At 38.8% G+C, this 18,691-nt stretch overlaps 3 protein-coding genes across 3 annotated transcripts; 1 reads left to right on the top strand and 2 right to left on the bottom strand.

The window, feature by feature from the left end:
- The first annotated feature begins 9 nt into the window (after positions 1 to 9).
- MCM8 (minichromosome maintenance 8) lies at positions 10 to 6,380 on the top strand. The gene is made up of 16 exons (XM_021960954.2): positions 10 to 495; positions 680 to 938; positions 1,039 to 1,261; positions 1,344 to 1,507; positions 1,657 to 1,914; positions 2,244 to 2,339; positions 2,436 to 2,588; positions 2,884 to 2,954; positions 3,037 to 3,155; positions 3,499 to 3,628; positions 4,092 to 4,143; positions 4,279 to 4,435; positions 4,572 to 4,746; positions 4,820 to 4,990; positions 5,072 to 5,185; positions 5,322 to 6,380. The coding sequence occupies exons 1-16, from the start codon at positions 310 to 312 to the stop codon at positions 5,373 to 5,375; spliced, it is 2,382 nt and encodes a 793-aa protein (XP_021816646.2). The 5' UTR covers positions 10 to 309; the 3' UTR covers positions 5,376 to 6,380.
- On the bottom strand, positions 5,531 to 8,099 carry HCF152 (Tetratricopeptide repeat (TPR)-like superfamily protein). The gene has a single exon (XM_088255104.1). The coding sequence runs from the start codon at positions 7,920 to 7,922 to the stop codon at positions 5,694 to 5,696; it is 2,229 nt and encodes a 742-aa protein (XP_088111230.1). The 5' UTR covers positions 7,923 to 8,099; the 3' UTR covers positions 5,531 to 5,693.
- A 767-nt stretch (positions 8,100 to 8,866) lies between these two features.
- Positions 8,867 to 16,787, bottom strand: UPL4 (ubiquitin-protein ligase 4). The gene is made up of 17 exons (XM_021960953.2): positions 16,529 to 16,787; positions 15,323 to 15,997; positions 15,091 to 15,201; positions 14,846 to 14,962; positions 14,603 to 14,761; positions 14,351 to 14,512; positions 13,946 to 14,098; positions 13,747 to 13,868; positions 12,475 to 13,651; positions 10,697 to 11,929; positions 10,364 to 10,591; positions 10,171 to 10,275; positions 9,980 to 10,060; positions 9,831 to 9,899; positions 9,606 to 9,734; positions 9,426 to 9,509; positions 8,867 to 9,326 (listed from the first exon to the last, which is right to left on the bottom strand). The coding sequence occupies exons 2-17, from the start codon at positions 15,953 to 15,955 to the stop codon at positions 9,261 to 9,263; spliced, it is 4,629 nt and encodes a 1,542-aa protein (XP_021816645.2). The 5' UTR covers positions 15,956 to 15,997; positions 16,529 to 16,787; the 3' UTR covers positions 8,867 to 9,260.
- Positions 16,788 to 18,691: the final 1,904 nt, after the last annotated feature.

The following is an 18,691-nucleotide window of genomic DNA, read 5'->3' as shown; positions in this document are numbered from 1 at the left end:
TTTTGGAATTTAAAGTTTAACAGTTTATAAGAGTGGCAATTGTCGCTACTCGCTACTGTCGTTTAGTCTGTCTTATAAGTAAATTATTGCTATGTGAGTAACAAGTAAAAACAGTTACAAAGCAAAATCACAAGTGTATGAGCGACCGACATGTCGCTTCTTTCAATCGGGTACCGACTAACGACTTCAAATTCACCACCGTATCGGCGTAATCTTTCATTCATTTCTCTCCCGCCAAAACCCGGGATTTTTTCAACAAGCACCAAAAGCGCATAAGCAAAACCCAAACTCCCTCCACTCTTGATCGTCATGTACGGAGCACCAGGAAGGAGCTCGAGCTCGAACAACGGCTCCTTGTGCGCACCTGGCTTCTACAGCATCTGGTCCACCTACTTAGCTCAAATCGAGCTCGGTGACGACAAGCCATGGCTCAATCTCACACATTCGCTCATTGGCTTCTTCTCTACGACACTAGGCCAAGTTCTCCTTTCCCAGGTCAAATTCCTCACCTCCTTCTGCTATGAAATTTGTCAATTCCTAACAAAATGTATAATTTCATTAGGTTGTTTTGCTTGGTCTTGGCAATCAATTGCATTAGTTAGGGTTTGCGTTTGTGGAAATTTGAATTTTGAGTAGAATTTCATAATCTGGCTTATAATTAGAATTATACTTGGTGCAGCTAAAGGACGATGGTGGTGTTTCTGTGCTGTCGATTGACTTTGAGAAATTTCGGAAAATGTGTGATGTTGAAGATTTGTATGTAGCATTAGAGGAGAAACCCAAGATAACCCTCTTATGTATGAGCGTTGCAGCTCACCAGGTCCTGTTGACCCAGTGGGACAATAACCGGGTGGAGGACGGTATCAAAGTTAATATCCGATTGCATAACTACCCCGAATCCATGATTGCTTTGAAGAATTTAAAAGCTGCATATATAGGTATGAAGTCTAGGCCTTTTCATCTTCCATTTTAACCTATCATATGTTATATATTTAGAAGCATTTGAAGTTAATATTTGGTTTATTGGTGGCATGACAGATAAGCTTGTATCTATGCGTGGCACTGTAGTAAAAGTTAGCACTGTCAAACCTCTTGTTGTGCAAATGGGTTTTGACTGTGTGAAGTGTAAGACAAGCATTACACGCATGTTTCCTGATGGGAAATTTTCACCACCATCAAAATGTGATCTAGATGGGTGCAAGAGCAGAAATTTTAACCCAATTCGATCTACTGCACAGACGATAGATTTTCAGAAGATAAGGTAGGTGCTTTGAATATAAAGCAAATTCCAATTTTGCATTTACCTCCATTGACCTTGTTGAAATTCGTTGATACCACTTAAGGATACAGGAGCTACTAAAGCCTGAGGATCATGAAGATGGCCGGGTGCCTCGCACAGTAGAATGTGAACTGCTTGAAGATCTTGTTGATGCATGCATTCCGGGAGACGTGGTGACTGTCACTGGGATTATAAGAGTCATTAACAATTACATGGACATTGGAGGAGGTAAAGAAATTCATCCTAATTCATTTCAGTATTTTTTGCATCCGGTAACAATTTAGATCTTATTCCTATGTATGCAGCGGACCAGAAAAGAGGACAATTCCAATTCTCCCCACTAGTGTAACATGGGTAATTTGTTTTGATTATTTCAGGCAAATCAAAAGGAAAGAGTCAAGGAATTTACTATTTGTATCTAGAAGCTGTTTCAATTAAAAATTCCAAGTCACAGTCTACGCCTGAGGATGTACAAGATTCTAATTCTAATGACATGGCACTTGTTGATTTTTGCTCATTCTCCCCAAGGGATTTGGAATTCATTGTGAAGTTTTCAGAGGAACATGGTCCAGATACCTTCAGGCAACTACTACAATCTATTTGTCCATCCATCTATGGTCATGAGCTTGTTAAAGGTAACCTTATATACTATTTCTTCATCTTACAGTGTCTCCATAAGTCTCATGCTAATTAATCTTTTTGGTTCTCTCCTAATTCACCCTCCTCATTTTTTTCTTGTATTTTATCACTGTTATTGTGATAAGGATGCATATTATAAACCGTATGAAAATGATAACATTCCTTAGATTATATATGAGATGTGAACTATGATGCAAGTTACTTATGGATAATGGTACCTGCCTGGTTTCTCAAGTTCTACATTTAATTTTCTCCTCATTAAGCATATCTTATGAATTTGATAATGAAGCAGTATAACAATGCTAGTTTACTTGTTTTTCACCAGCGGGCATAATATTGGCACTCTTTGGGGGTGTGAGGAAGCATTCAAATGATCAGAACAAGGTTCCTGTTAGAGGAGACATTCATGTCATAATTGTTGGTATGGTTGAACTCCATCATGCTCTTTTAACGGTACTAAACCTTGAAAGTTGTGCATGGAAATAGTAGATGAATTTGTACCTCCTCATTTTGTTAGGTGATCCTGGACTAGGCAAGAGCCAACTACTGCAAGCAGCAGCAGCTGTTTCTCCAAGGGGCATTTATGTGTGTGGTAATGCCACAACCAGGGCTGGTCTCACTGTAGCTGTTGTGAAGGATCCTATGACAAGTGATTATGCTTTTGAAGCTGGTAGTTATTTTCTTTCTTTCTTTCTTCATCTTCTTTTTGTTTTTCCCTTTTCTTGTCAATAAAGATAGTCTAATGCTTTTGCTAACTTATATGTAATATCTGCTTATGAATGTTGTACTTATGATTAATTTCACAGTTGATTGGTGAAATTTAACTAATAGCCCCCCTCCCTTCTTAAAGGGGAAAGTATATATTAATCTTACAATATGTATTCTGTTATTATAGCTTCAAAAGAGTGATTATATTAAGCTATTGTCTCAATGCATTCATCTATAATAACCAAATCTTGGATTAGGTGCCATGGTACTTGCGGACAGTGGATTGTGTTGTATTGATGAGTTTGACAAAATGACTACAGAGCATCAGGTTTGTCCCCAGTGGTTTTATATTAGTTTCTATTATCTAACTTCTAAAAGAGTTGCTTTTGCTTATATTGAGATTGTTGCAGGCCCTACTTGAGGCCATGGAACAACAGTGTGTCTCTATTGCAAAGGCTGGATTGGTGGCAAGTTTGTCAGCACGAACTTCTGTCTTAGCAGCAGCAAACCCTGTTGGTGGTCATTATAAGTAATGTTTTTTATTTAAATTGTTGGTGAGGGGACTATTATGATTCTGGTAATGGATAAAATGTTCTGTTGTTGTAGACTTTGCTCCCTCTGTCATTGCTTATATTTTACTGAATGAGTCCTATTTCATATCCCCTATAGTCCTTTTGGAGAACTCTGTCAATCAGCAGATTATCTCACTCTGTCCTTCTCTCACTTTCTCCATCCTCCCCGCTCTCTTATTGCAATTTCATTAATCTGTTGCTTATGTGGACGAAATACTTCATCAATAACATATCTGTAGCTGTGATATCATGACATTTCAAACCCGCATTTTGTGATACCATTAACATTTCCAATGGCAGCCGTGCAAAAACAGTGAACGAAAATTTGAAAATAGGTGCTGCTCTCCTATCACGATTTGATTTGGTTTTCATATTACTTGACAAACCTAATGAACTTCTGGATAAGCGAGTCTCGGAGCACATCATGTCGGTAAGTTATCCTCTCTTGGCCCTTCATAATGTACATATTTTAATTAGTTACATGCTATTCTTATCTCATTTGAGGTAATTGTGTAAGACATACCAACTATGTTTTCATGATTTGCATAAAACCTGTCATGCGTCACGGTGTCAATTTGAAAATCGTTCATATTTGCACCACATGGAGTTTCGAAATTTATCTGGACAATGCTAGTCATAAACTGTGATACAAAATCAACATTGAGATGTTAAAACCAAATTTCTTTTAGGAATTACAATTAAATTTTGTCCTAGAAAAATAGAGTATTTGCTATTCTCTTTTGATATTACATGTTTGCAATGACATTAGTTCAGTATGCTAGGAAAGTATTAGTAAACAGAGTTTAATAGAACTTTGTAATGCCAATTGCCAAAAAAACAAAAAGATTCTTTGTTCAGTGTGTAATTCAAGGATTTGGTTGTCTATCATGTAGCTTCATGCTGGATATGGAGAACATTCACCAGCAGTAAAAAGGATTCGTGGAGGTATGTCCATATAGAACCAGACTTATTAATTATTTCTTGCAAAGCAAGGTAGCGAATGCATGTCGTGAAATACAGTTCCACTTACAAAAGATTCTCTCTTTAACAAGATAATGCCTTCTGGTTCACAAAATACAGCATCACAGAGTGCAGAAGGCATAGATATGAGTGGAGAAGGTGGTTCTTTGGTTTCAAGGTTGAGGCTTGACCCAAACACGGATGGTGATTTTGTTCCATTACCAGTTCAACTCCTACGCAAGTATATTGCTTATGCAAGAAATTACGTCTTCCCTAGGTGATTTTGGCATGACCTTTGCCTTGTCACTCTTGTGCATCTGATTGCTCATGCAGGAATTGTGATTCTTTTCTATGTTTTTTTCTTTGGTTTCACATTTTCTTTTTGCTCTCAATTTTCAATTTTGGTGAACCAGGATGTCAAAGCCTGCAGCAGAAATCCTGCAGAAATTCTATTTAAAACTTAGAGACCATGCTACATCTGCTGATAGCACACCAATAACAGCAAGGCAATTGGAGAGTCTGGTGAGGCTGACACAAGCTCGAGCTAGGCTAGATTTAAGAGAAGAAATAACAGCCCAAGATGCAATGGTTAGTTCTAATTCTGCTAAGATGAGTTTGGACAAAGTTCCTGGATCATTTTATCAGAGTGTCTTCTTTGCAGGAGGTGGTTGAAATCATGAGAGAATCCTTGTATGACAAGTACATTGACGAGCATGGTGTTGTGGATTTTGGTCGCAGTGGAGGGATGAGTCAACAAAAGGAAGCAAAACGGTTTTTAAGTGCCCTCAATAGGCAATCGGAGTTGCAGCAGAAAGACTGTTTTACAATATCGGTGTGTTGCATTCTTTTGTGTGCTTCTGCAATTATCATGCTCCATCAGTCACCCACATATTCATGTACTCTTTTATTTCAGGAAATATACAGTTTGGCAGATAGGATTGGCCTAAGAGTTCCAGACATCGACACATTTGTTGATAACTTAAACAGTGTTGGTTATCTGCTCAAGAAAGGGGCAAAGACGTACCAGGTACTACTATAACCTTCTTTACTGCGATCTGGTAGTAAGTATTCCAATGTGACAACACAACAGTAGTTCCATGTAAATCTCAATATCTATAATTTTATATCATGCAGCTTTTATTTAATCATAATTTTTTGTTCAGGTACTATCGTCATCTTATTCTCGGAGTCAATCGTCATCAAGGTCAAGAGGCTAAGGTTAGTGCAGCAATTCAGAGCGCATTGAAAATTTTATATCTTGCATCTGAATTTTGTTTCGGAGTTCTGCTTCAAAAATATCAGTACTGGAAAAATCTAATGCCAAAAACACCATAGTGGCATAATTTTGTATATAATTTTGTAATGTAAACAGTTCAATCACCTATATGATAACATAATTATATTACATTGGAATATTTTCTCACTTTCTCAGATTTTGTAAATACCCTAGAACTGTTTCTTTTCTACCTTTTTGAGTAACAAAGTATACATTGACATGCCAAGTGGTTCAGCTGAACCAGAAGCATAATCATACATCACTCATCTCCATCTATAGGCTCTAACCTCCATTCACTCCCATAGTAAGAATTGGGCAAACCCAGCCAAAATTTGAAAGCCTCAGCTGCTCTCTTCCTCTCAATCCTCCTGTCTTGCCTCGCTTGTGAGGCATGCTTACTAGTAAACATCCTAGAATGCATCTCCACATAAATTTTAGTGAACTTTGTCTTATTTGGAGGGATCCCATTCTCTTCCATACAAGCCACAATCTCCAAAGCCTTCTTAAAGAAAGCAGCCCTGACACATATATCAGCCAAAGTATCTAAAAGCCCTTCATCGGGTTTCAGCGTTGGCGGATCGGAAGGATCGGAAGTTTCCCCTTCCTTTTTCACCCTACATCTCTCCTTCACTTCATTCCAAAGCAAGAGTGCCTCCCCTGGTTTTCTAGCCAATGCAATTCCGTTGGCAAGGCTGCCATAAGTGGCCACATCAGGGTGAAACCCATTGTCTTTGATTCTCTGAATGATTTTCTTGGCTTCTTCAACTAACCCCATTCTGCAATACGCTTCAACCAACATATTCCAAGCAACCAAATCAGCCTTTACCCGAGGATCGTTAAGCATCTCATCAAACACCTTGTTAGCCAGCTTCGGCTGACCCGACAAGGCAAAAGCTTTCATCAAAGTGGTGTAACTGATCTTGGTGGGAGCAAGTCCTCTTGTTCGCATCTCATTAAAAAAGCCAAGAGCCCCAGCACTGTCATCAACCAGTATGCATCCATCAATCAATATATTATACGAAACCACATCAGGCTCAATCCCAGCATCATCAGCCATCTCCCTAAGGAGCTCCTTGGCCTGGTCTATCTGCAGCTGCTGGCAATAACCTTTGAGAAGAATATTATACGTGATCCGATTAGCAGGCACACCAACTCTTGTCATCTCTGCAAGCACTCGCCGAGCACGGTCCATTGAGCCAGCCTTCACAAATGCAGAAATAACAGTCGTATAGGTTACATGGTCAGGATGGCTTGAGCTATCATCCTGGTGCCTTAGTGCCTCTAGCATCCGAACGGTGTCGGTAACACGGCCAACGTTCATATAACCCTTCATTAAAGTAGTGTAAATCCTAGAGTTACAAGTGTATGCTTTAGACAACAATGGCGGCTCACAATCATTTGCTCTAACCGAATTAGGAAGCAACTTCTCAAACACATCCCCATCACTTAGACTCGACTTTGAATTATTCGAATTCGAGTCCCTTAAAATCTTGCACAGGTCTCTCCTCCCTTCCCTCATTGCTTGAACCATTTGCTCTGCGGTTTCCAAATCACCGAAACCAACATAAGCTGCCACCAGCGAATTCAACGTTGTCATACACAAGGCAATGCCCTTGTCAAGAATCCTCTCCAACACAAAAACAAGCAAATCCTTCCTTCCAACTCTGGCGCACAGCTTGATCATAACATTGTAAGTGAGCACATCAGGCTCAGCACCATACTCAGGCATTTCATCGAACAGCTTCAAGAATCTCCTAGTATCCCCCAAATTGGCACAGGCATTCAGCGCAGCATTGAAGGCTGCCGTGTCCGGCCGCGAGTCAGCGACCAACTCCGGCTCCGAGAACCGCCGGACACGGCGGGTGACTGAAAGGAAGAGCTTGAGAGCGTCGGCAGGCCCGTCATCCCCAGTGGCGGCGAGCCGGCTCACGACGGCACTCCAGGCCTTGACGTGAGGGAGGAAGCCGGAGCGGAGCATGGACTTGACAATGGATGCAGCATAGCGGGTCTGGCCAGCCTTGGCGGCAGCGACGGCGAGGAGGCCGAGGGAGTTGGCGTCGAGGTGGCGGAGCTGGCGCTCATTGCGGAGGCGCGTGATGATGGACTGGGCGCGAGTGAGGCCGGAATGAGAGTTCTGGTAGGAGAGTTGAGAGAGCAAGCGGCTGAGGCAAGTGGGATTGGGCAAATGGGTGGATTGGGTGTAGGCAGTCCAAGCCTCCTCTGTTTTTCTCTGGCGGAGGAGCGTCAGAAGCTTTTGGTCTTCATTGGGTAGTGCGGCGGCGGCGGCAGTGGTGGCGAGAGAGAGGTCTGAAGTTGGGTTGGTGTGGGGGTTGGCGGTGGCGAGTAGGCGAAGGCGCGTGGGGCTGGAGATGGAGGAGGGATAGTGTGGGGAAGAAACCCAATGGAGGGTGAGAGAAGAGTGAGTTGCAGGAAATGGGTTGTTGGAGTTAGAGGTTAGTGGTGAAGAGGATGGTGGTTTGAGGTTCATGTTTGCTCCATTTGGGAGAGAGAGAGAGAGAGAGAGAGAGAGAGAGGTCTGATTAATTAAAATGATTGAAGGAAGAGTAAGAAGATAATGGAGTATGGGGTTAAGAAGGGGAAGGGGGAGGAGATAGTTGAAGTTTTGGGTGAGTGGAAGTAAGGGTATGTACGTCGACTTTATTCTATCCTCTTGTTTATTTGTGTTCGCGCAGCAACTTGCAGATAAGTTCAGTTTCTATTTTTGGTGAGCTACAGTGACAGTTAAGTAAAAGAAAAATGCTATTTTTGTAAGGAATTAAAAAGTTACTCGACACAAAATTATTTTGGTAATTTGATCATATCGACACAAACGGTTCGTGGGGTTTTAAATAACTTCTTCGGCCCGCTCGAATTTAAGCCCAAACCCAAAAGTCAGTGGGACGGAAGAAAAAAAGAGTTATTTGTTAGTTAAATTCCAAATCCATGAGTGGATTAGATGATAGATTTGCTTGTAAGAATTCAATTCAGTCTGAAATAAAGAAAATTAAAAGAATTTCAGAAAGAGAAAATGAAATGAAATAAACTAGTGTCAAAATCCCATTTTATTTGGGGAGGGGCTACTCCTCATCTTTGAGTAGCCAAGCTTTTTCCAATTTTATTTATTTATCGCACCAAAGTCTTTCAATTTGGCTGGAAGAAGTTTCGATTTGGAAACTAAACTCGGAATGACCCAAAACTAGGAACATATTAGAACCAACCGAAATTTCTTCCATTTGATACAAATTTCCAATGTTTACCATCATCCTCACATCTTGATCACCATATTTTTTTGGAGTGCAGAACCAGATGCATTTACAATGTGGTTTTATCACATCACAATAGGAAGAATTTCCATGCAAACCTGTTAAAGATGGAGATTAAATGCCAGGAATTGGCAAAACAAGTATTGATTGGAAAGAGAAGACCATTCAATTAACTAATTCAATAGCCCAAAGTGGAAACTATTTTCCATTGCAACTAAAAGCATAACTGCAATAATGAAGATCTCTGTACACAGCTTTGTACTACTTCCGTGTTTAAAGTGCTGCAAACCATCCATCTAAACTTTCCCAAATTTCTTTTGTACAGCTCCCCAAGATTCCCCAACTACCTAAACTTTTCCAGGTATATACAATCCCACCAATTAGTCAGTCAACAGAACCCTATTCTTGTTTCATCAAGATCAGCTCTCTTTTCATCAATGAATATACCACCACCATCACCATTCAGCCACCAATTCATTTTATCTACACACCAGCAAGACCTACTCTAATACTTACAAATCACAGTTAAGTTAAACTGATCATTTGGACTGAGACACTGAATGCTATGAAAGGTGGAATGATCCTTGCCCTTCTGTAATGGCATATAAGAGCTTATCTTTCATCCTCTCCTGAAAAAAGATATGAAAAATATGTAAACATCTAGTTTGTGCAATGTTTTCCTAGAGGAGACTGAGTAACAAGATAAGCTATAAAGAAATAAAGCTCACTTTTGAAGAGTAAGGTGGCAGCTTAAGATAATTTGCACAAGTCATCACACTTGGTAGGTCCAAGTCAGCACAGTTGCTAGAATGCTGTAAAATAGACAAAGCAAACAACGAGATGATCAAACGATGCCTAAACCAAAAATAAAAAGCAACTAGTAAACAAGATGCTTTACTGATATGTACCTTTCGAACAATAGTTAACTTCGGACTGAGAGATGCAAAACCTCCTGGAGGTAGGCGAGGTGCCCCAGTCACAAACTGCAGAAACGCTCTTCGCTGTTCTTGGTCAAACTTGTGTATGACTTCCAGCAACTGAAATTGCAAGAGAATAAAAGGAAAAGGCTGATACTAAAATTTCTTAAATTTGAGTGAAACATTAACACAAAGCAAAGATAAAGCAAAACTAACATTAACAATGGGAGGACTGCTAACAGTGTAGCCATGGTCGAACTTGATATGATCAAGGAGCTCATTGAACTGCCAAGAGAAATATTTATCACTTAGGAATATAGTCAATAGTCCTAAAACAATTAAAAATGAAATGGTTGCACACATACAGCCCAAGAATCGCGTTCTCCACATAGTAAATGCTCTAATTCTTCTTCAGTGAATATCTGAAGATGTTCAATAGGGAAAACCTGAACCAGCATAGATAAAAGAAATCATTAATTTATACTGAAATGAAAAAAGCATTGAGGTAATTTAGCCTCCCTCCTTGCATAAAAAGACATTTCATGACAGTACACACCTGGTTGAAACCAGATTTGAAAGCTTCCAATTGTCTAGTAATTCCAGCCTTTACAGTTGCATCCGCCACAAATGAAACATAATCTTCCAAGTTTGTTATATTTACCTGAAACATGGGGTGTGTTGAATCTTCGGTTTGCCAAATGAAAGAACTCAGAACAATAAATGGGATCATAGTTAGGCGTGCGACTTACCATTTTATTATCAGGCCTAGAAGAAAGAACAAAATCAGGATAACCCGGAAGTGTAAAGTCAAGGCAAAGATCCTCAATTTTGGTTTTCCTAAAGCATGAGTCAAATTCGAATGTTGCTCCTCCATGTACAGATTCCATAAACTTTTTTCTGTCTATAAGAGCCTTAAACTCTAGCAGTGTCCTGCCAAGCTCAGGATCAAATGACTGGATGTCATACAGACCAAGTTCCTAGGAAACAAATAAACATATGTTTGAGACAAGAAATTGGTAGTCTGCAAAATTGTTAACAAAAATCCACTTCCAACAATAAATAGTTCAGAATTGGGAGAGCACCTGCCCAAGAATAAGTTTATAGAAGGCTTTGGAGAAATGCAGATCCAAGACTCGCCCATCCTGAAGCGCTTTTCCTACAATTTGCCCCAAAAGGACAAACTTCTTAATTACTTCACTGAACTGTATCCCATCAGATGTATCCAAAGTGGATGACCATGGACGAGGGAAAAGACCAAAAGGACATATCAAAATTCCAGTATCCTCAGCGTGGGTTGTACCAGATATAAAAGACCCATGATCCTCTCTCCACATGCCCAGACCAGACTTCTGAAACTCGTGACTAACTAGGGTATAGAATTCCAATGTTGGACCAAGGCCAGTACCAACTTCTTCATTATATTCTACCTCAAGAAGTACCTTCTGACTGGCATGCAGGTCCATCATTTGGGCAGCAGAATCCAGAATTTGGTTGCGGAAAACCAAAAACTTCTTTCGAGGCATGCCTCCAGAGCTTAGACGCCTGTCACTTGCCACCCCTGAATCCCTATACGATGGTGAATGAGGTTGAACTAGTAGTGGACCAAATGCTGCCAACCGAAAGTACTTACACTTGACCTCAAAACTAAATAAAAAAGGACAGGATGTCATCAGCTGATTACACCACAAAGGCATACCACCAATGGACACAGCTAAAGCATCCCGCATCTGCTGTTCCAGTTTTTCTGTCAATTTATTGCTTACAAACTCATTCTGTGGCACTGGAATAACTGACATCTGAAAATTATCCAAGTCATTGATTTTCCCTTCAGCAAAAGCACATATTCTTTCATGAGACATCAGATAAAAGATGAACTTGTTCATGCTTTCCAAGCTTTTAAGAAGATATATTATATCATAAGTAGGACTTGACTTCTCTAAGTCAGAAGCAAGCTCACAAGAAAACATGCTGGAGAAAAACGAAGTATACAATTCATACACCCCAACTTTATCTGATACAGCAGAACTTTCTGCTGAATAAAGACATTCTTTACGAGTACCATCTTGTCCTTCAGCCTTTCTATATGTTAATGTGTATACTTGACTCCACAGTTTTGCACCAATGACAATTTCATGTTCTTTCATTTGTTGTTGCAGAATTGCTTGGTATAGTGTCAATGCCGGCTCCAGCTGTTGCCCATCAAGGTAAAGTAACAGTTTCGAAGAAGAATCTTCATTACTACAAGATGCAGGACACTGTTCTTCCATCTCAGTATCCTCATCAGATGGACATTGCACTAGTTTCTCCACAGTTTCCTGAAACATACACAAACCAACCAAAAGTAAGGTATTGGCACCATCTTAGAGCTGATAAGAAGAATCAGCCATAAAATAGGAGACAAGGAATGCATGGAGGAGAGCAGGAATATAAATAGAAGAAACGGTATTCTATTTATGAAGCTCATAAAAATTACGCAAAACAATTATTTTTCCATCGCTAGGCAACATGAAAAAAAAGATATGTAAGGTGACCAGACAGAACATGAGCTGATCAAAACCACAACTACATTTCAATCAGAAAAACAAAAGGGAACACTAGTTCTAACTTATGACTGCTTGAAATTTTTTCTTAATTAGTTTCATCCAAAGATATTTGAGGACATGTATGTTATAAGCTTATTGCTTGTCCAAGTGCCGACTGTGTTAAATTGACCTCATCTGCTTGGAGAGAAAGTAAGACTGAGGATGAAGAAATGCACCCTACATGAACTCATCAAATAAAATAAAAAATACGAAGAATTTCTGCTCTCTAAAAGAATCATTATCAGTTATAATTAATTGAGAGACTGCAAAAGAAAAACCTGCAACTCAGGTAAGTCCATTGACATGCTCTCAGGGTCCATAGGATGTGGGCTTCCCCCTTGACTAGAGCTTGCATTTGATGGTGATTGAAGTGGTGGACTTTCAGACTGCCCCTTAACTCGTGTAGCTGATTTAATGTGGTTGGTTCTTTTCGCATTGACTTTAGGCCACAGAAATTCTTGAATGGCATGCAATGAAGAAAAGGGGTCAACAGTCAGAACATCTTCTGAGTAATCACATAGGTATGTATCCCCTTTGTCTTTCACAAAACGAACTCTAATACATGTATACGTTGTACGACGTCCGTATGGAACTGCAGCATATGAACTTCTTAACTTGGGTATATGGCTCAAAATAACAGGGAAATTTTCCAAAGAAGATAGTGCATTTTGTAACTTCCGTATTAATGTTATTATGGGTACGTCCGCAGAGAGCAGGTCTGAAGGAGAAAATAATAGCCTTGCAAACACCTCAAATCTTTTTTCTACAGAATAGATATCAGTGTTAACAGCACTAAGTTCCCCCTTTTGTCTCAAGTACAGGCTATTGGACAGGTAAGTCATTAAGGACTTCAGAATTCCACTTTCAATAAATTCAAAAGTGGAAATGGGTTCTCCTCCACCAAGCTTTTCCATTACTTGACGCATTATACCATAGAACCTTTCTTCATGCTGATCAAGAGCATCATTATTCATGGATGTGTTCAAATCACTTAATGCAGCAGAAAATTTTCTAAGCTTCTGAAGAACATCAGTTAATGCTTTGCCAGAATCATACAATTCTGGTGCAAAGTACGTGGTCCTTATATGCTTTGCAAGATTATATACAGAATCCTTTTCAAGCACGCAGCTTCCTGTCTCTGACACCGATGGTGATTTACCAGTAGCAAAAGCGTAACATAAGCATCTCAGGACCTCCCTTGAAGCAGACTTCTGACTAGGATCAAACAAAGGCTGTGTGCCACTGAACACTGGGAACACCAGCCTTGAACATTTTTCCAGGGTTACCAACTGACACTTTTCTGGTGTTGACAGTGCATCAATGGCAAAAAAGACACCCTCTTTTATGAAAGAGTCCAAAAAATAATCAGAAAGCTTTTGCAGGATGAGCTCAGTGATCCGTAGAGCTAAAATCAACACATGGGGATCCTTTCGTGTAAATACTCCAGCCAAAAAACTGCCACATTTAGAGTATATATTAGCATCAGCAAGAATTTCTTCAAGATTTGCTAATCTCTAGTCAAAACTCAAAATACAAAGAGACCAAGTCACCTTGAAATGTTGGCATTCTGAAGCAGTTCTACAAGCATGTCAGATGTGCTCAAATAAATTAACTTGTTGATAACAGATAAGCAGCCATAGCAAATATATAAATTGGCACCAGAATTTACAACCTGTTGAGAGGTGAAAGAAACATTACAATACTATTGGGATGGAGTGCAAAAGAAGTTCTATATAGCAGAAACAAAACCTGAATCAACAAGGGAAGTATATCCATCCCAAACTTTTGCAGTAGATCAGGTTGATTAACTAGAAAAGATTCCTTATCTGACAGCTGTGGATCATCTTGATCTCCAGCTGAAGTAGGTAGAAGCTCATTTAGCAACTTCAAAACTTCATATACCTGAGGGAAAAAAATATAGGAACGATAATACCATTGAATTTTGTAACCAGGACATGAATATAAAAATATATACTTGGATTTTCTTAGGAAGTCAGTAAACATCCTGAACTTTTATTATAATATATATATCGGGTAGTTTAGTCACAACATTGTCATGGAAAAAAAATTGATACTCTAAAGAATTGATAAGAATCAGTAGCCCTGAAAAAAGAATAGAACATCAGAACCACTTTTACAGGTCAAGATGTAAACCTGATTGCAATGCCCATCCACCACATGACTAGATGACATTCCATGTGAGAGTTCATATGTAGATAATATATCCTTTAAAGTGCTGCTTATATTGAGCTCATATAGAGTCCTGAAGGCTACAACTGAACCAGAAGAAAGTTTTCCAAGTAGCCCTATCAAACCCTACCAACCAAAGTACATTTGTCAGAACATACTCCAAGGCAGTAAAATACAAAAGAGGCGGATCTCAGGAACATGATGTTGAATGCCTACATTACAAATTGGTTGGGATAGAGTTGCTCGGTTATTCAAGTTCATAAAATGCGTGACTTGACGAATCAGCCCGTGCTTACAAAGTTGATCCAGCATCTCAGTAGACTGACTCACTCGTTCTGTAATTTTAATCAAGCAAACAGCAACATTTTCGACAAGCTGAAAAATTAAAACAAAAGTCTGAGTTAGAAGGTCATCTGAAATCTATTTAAAAGCCACAAAAACACACTTCACAGTTCGTACCTGAGGATCCTCGTACTGGAGAAGATTGCAAAGTATAGGAACAGCCTCCATGAAAGGTGAAGGGCATTCAGAAGGAAGTTTCTTACAAATGTTCACCACCGTGGAAAGGGCAACTCTCTGATGCAGATAAGATATAAATAATATAGGAAAAAACTATTTATAACAAAACAAAATCTTCTTCCATGAAGATAACAACACCAATTTCCAATCAAGAACACATCAGAGATTGAATTAGATTGAATTACCTGTATGCTTGTCGAGAAGAAATCAATATAATTCAGAACAGCCATTATTGCCCCAGCCTGTAAGCACGCAAGTGGTTGCTCCCGTGACATTTTCTCCAATGCTTGTAGACACTGCATAAGAACAATAAAAGAATCCCATGTATCCCCCAATCTTACAGTGTATAAACAATACCATAAAGATCATTAGATCATGCATTGATGACATAAATATGACCACGTAAAGCAACATTACCTGCTCAGCTACATCCAAGTATTCAATAGCCATTAGTCTTTGGCAAAGAGCAGGAACTGCATCATGTCGGACAAGGAAGGCCGATGATCTCGGATGCACGTCACATAAATAAGTTATAGCTCTTATAGCCAATAGCATGATATCTGGGTTAGTCTCGTGCCTAGCGAGACGAACAAGAAGCGGTGATAATGAGTCTGATGTCATCCCAGATAGTGAATCCTCTGTACAAAATGATAGGACTTCACATAGCTCGGTGAGCACAGCTAACTGCCCAGAAGGATCAGTCTCTTCACTTAAAGATGATAAGATCCTCTTAAACTTTCCATGATCACCCGAAGATCTCCGTCTCTGATAGTCCTGGAGTTCACTGTGTCTAGGGTCTGCATCATCAGAATCACAAGACCCATATGCTGAATCCTTCTCATGTTCTCCCTCGGACCGGCTAGACGCTGAAGCAGAGGATGTAGTGTCCATATCATGGTCATTGGTTTCAGGTGTGGAGTTCATAGAATTCATATGGGTTTGAGCAGACGAGTTCGATGAACTCGGTCTAAACTCCAAAGAACTACACGCTCGCTTATCCGCAGGCAATTCATCGTCAACCTCAGTACGCTTTTGGCCACGACTTGCCATTTATAATTCAACCTTTAACAGAAATCCAAAATATATCTACTCCTGCATGATCAGAGTATGAACTCGCAGATTGAGTCACCTTAACTCTAGTTCTAAAACTGGGTTCAACCCAGAAATCCAATTCAGAATTACCAAACAATTAAAAAATAAAACTTTCGCATTAGAAAACACCTAAAACAGAGAGCAAGAAGCTTATATATTCTAATACAGTAACATCGAAACCCAAATACAGATGATCGTCAAAAAGCACCCAGATGATCATCAAAAAGCTGGAAGCAAAATGTATTTTATTTATGTGAAAGCTTGCATTTTTACATCATACCTGACGCTCTCATGTTCACTGGCAATAGAAATTGTGCAAACACAGGCTCATCCAACAAAACCGACTCATAAAAAAAATCTCCAAACAAAAAAACAGATAAAAAAACAAAACAGAACAAAACAAAATTTGCGTTAACACAAACACATCATTAGTGTTATATAGATGTGAATATGAATACAGAGAAGTGTGCCTGTGTATTTATCGAAAATGATAATTAATCAAAATTGGGAATTGTGGTCGTTTAATTGTACCTAAGGTGCTGTAGCTGTTGATGTTGTTGTGGTTGCTGTAGTTAATCGGCCTTCGAGGGAGTCGAAGACCTGAATTATAAAAGGAAAGCTTCGTGTAGGGTTTTCGTAGGTGTAAAGGCTCAAATGGTCTCTGGTTTCGCCTCTGGAAAATTTAAGGACGATGACGGTGATGATGAGGGTACGGAAGCTTAGGGAGAGAGATATATATGGGTGATGAATCTTATTGAACATTGTGTGCTATGGAAGATGTCGTAGAGTTGAAGCTCACTTGTTTTATTTATTTTATTTCATCCCTATTTTTTCACATTTTATATAAGTTGTGTATATTTTTATAATAATAAAAAAGTTATTTTTCTGTTCTATTCTTTTAGGAACAAAATAATTTGAGAAAATTTTCGGGCACTATTGCAATTTTATTACAGTAATTATTATTAGAGTATGGTCATGTGATAAATCATTTGCACATTATCATATAAATAAATATTTTCCAACTAAAAAAAAGAATATTTATTAATATTGTATATTAAAATTGAAAAATATCAATTCATATTTACTCATATTATAACACGTAAATCAATTATATTATGTAATCATATAGGTGCCGTACAATAATTTCTCATAATTATTGAATTCAAAATGTTGAGAGTATTACCTATATGTGTAAAATAAAATACGATTATAATTAAATTCTCAAATAATATAAAGTTGTTTCCAAATAAGAATTTTTTTCTAAAACACTATTATTTTATTTTATTTCGTAAAAAAATAATATATTAAAATGTTAATAATTAAAAAATAAAGAGGGAATTGGGTCTTATATCGAACATAAAATTGCTATAAATATTAACAATTTTTTTTTATTAAAAAAAACTTAGTATGCAATTAGCATGGAACATATTTAGCAAGAAAATAACGTATACACTTATATTTATTTATTTTCTTCATAAGAATTGCACTCCTTTATTGTTAACAGGCCTCTTAAGTATGCAATTAGCATGGAAATAGATATTTGGAATCATTATCTCCTGTTCCACCCAAAAAAAAAAATCATTATCTCCCCAAAATCTCGGAAAGATTCTTTACCCAATTTTCCTTCCTTAATTAGAATTCTATTTCTATTGCTGGCAGTTAAGATATAGTGTGCTCAAGGTGCATGGTGGCTGATGTAGGCTCGAACCTGATGGCTCGCGCGGGACCCTCTGGGTGGAATATGATTGGGATGGATTTGGACCGTCGGATTTAATAACACCGCCTTATGAGAGCCTTTAGATGGGCCCTAAGTACAATGCTCGATCACAAAAGAATAGAAATTCAAATTGTATGTTTTGTGCACAAAGAAAATCACACATTGTTTAATCCTCGGCATATCTGAACCGGATGATGGTTGTGATTGATCAAACATGGAAAACTAGGCAACTTTAATAATTATATTGGGCCATTGGTCAATTAAGGAACCGAATCTTAAGGTACCACCCTTTGCCAAATTTGCCTCTATGTAAATTATGTACTAGGTCGGAAGCCAAGGAGCAATACCAAGCATGGCCTGACATGAAAAAGCCAATGCCTCGTTTGCTACTGCCCAAAGGCAACAAATCCAACATTTTACCAAGAAATGACACCTTAACTGTAATTTGTACCTGAAAGTTGAAAAGAAGTTTGGTAGGTACGAACCGGCTATGAAGCGCACACGGAGCAATTATGGGTTCTGAACGACATTAACGAGTAGTAAAACAGTCTAGTAAAGGGATGACGTGTGTAATTTACAGCGGAAACATTAGGTACATAAGCATACAAGACATGGGAGGCAAAGAAGATTGCTAGTCAACTTTTCTGTGCTGCTCTCTATTCAAAAGAAAAAAGAAATGATCAACAGGTATCTTCCACTGGGTTAACTACGTAAGGGTGAAGAAAGAGCAAAGATTGGTGCAGCGCCAGCGAGACAAAAAGCCTAAAGTCGATTGACGTGAAATTTGGGCGCGCAAAAGCAACAATTCGAGGTGGAGTTGGCCAGCACACGGCGAAAGGGCAAACGACACTCTCCTCCACAGACTCCTCTTTTTGCTTTCTACTTTCTAACTGGATTCTTTTTCCCTTGTCGTACAAATTCCATTGATATTTTATGGCTAATAATAATCGAACAATTAACTTAATACTGACTTTAAA

This window comes from Prunus avium, chromosome 6 (assembly GCF_965620075.1).
Source record: "Prunus avium chromosome 6, drPruAviu1.hap1.1, whole genome shotgun sequence".
NCBI classification, from domain to species: Eukaryota; Viridiplantae; Streptophyta; class Magnoliopsida; order Rosales; family Rosaceae; genus Prunus; species Prunus avium.
This window is presented reverse-complemented; position numbering and strand designations above follow the sequence as displayed.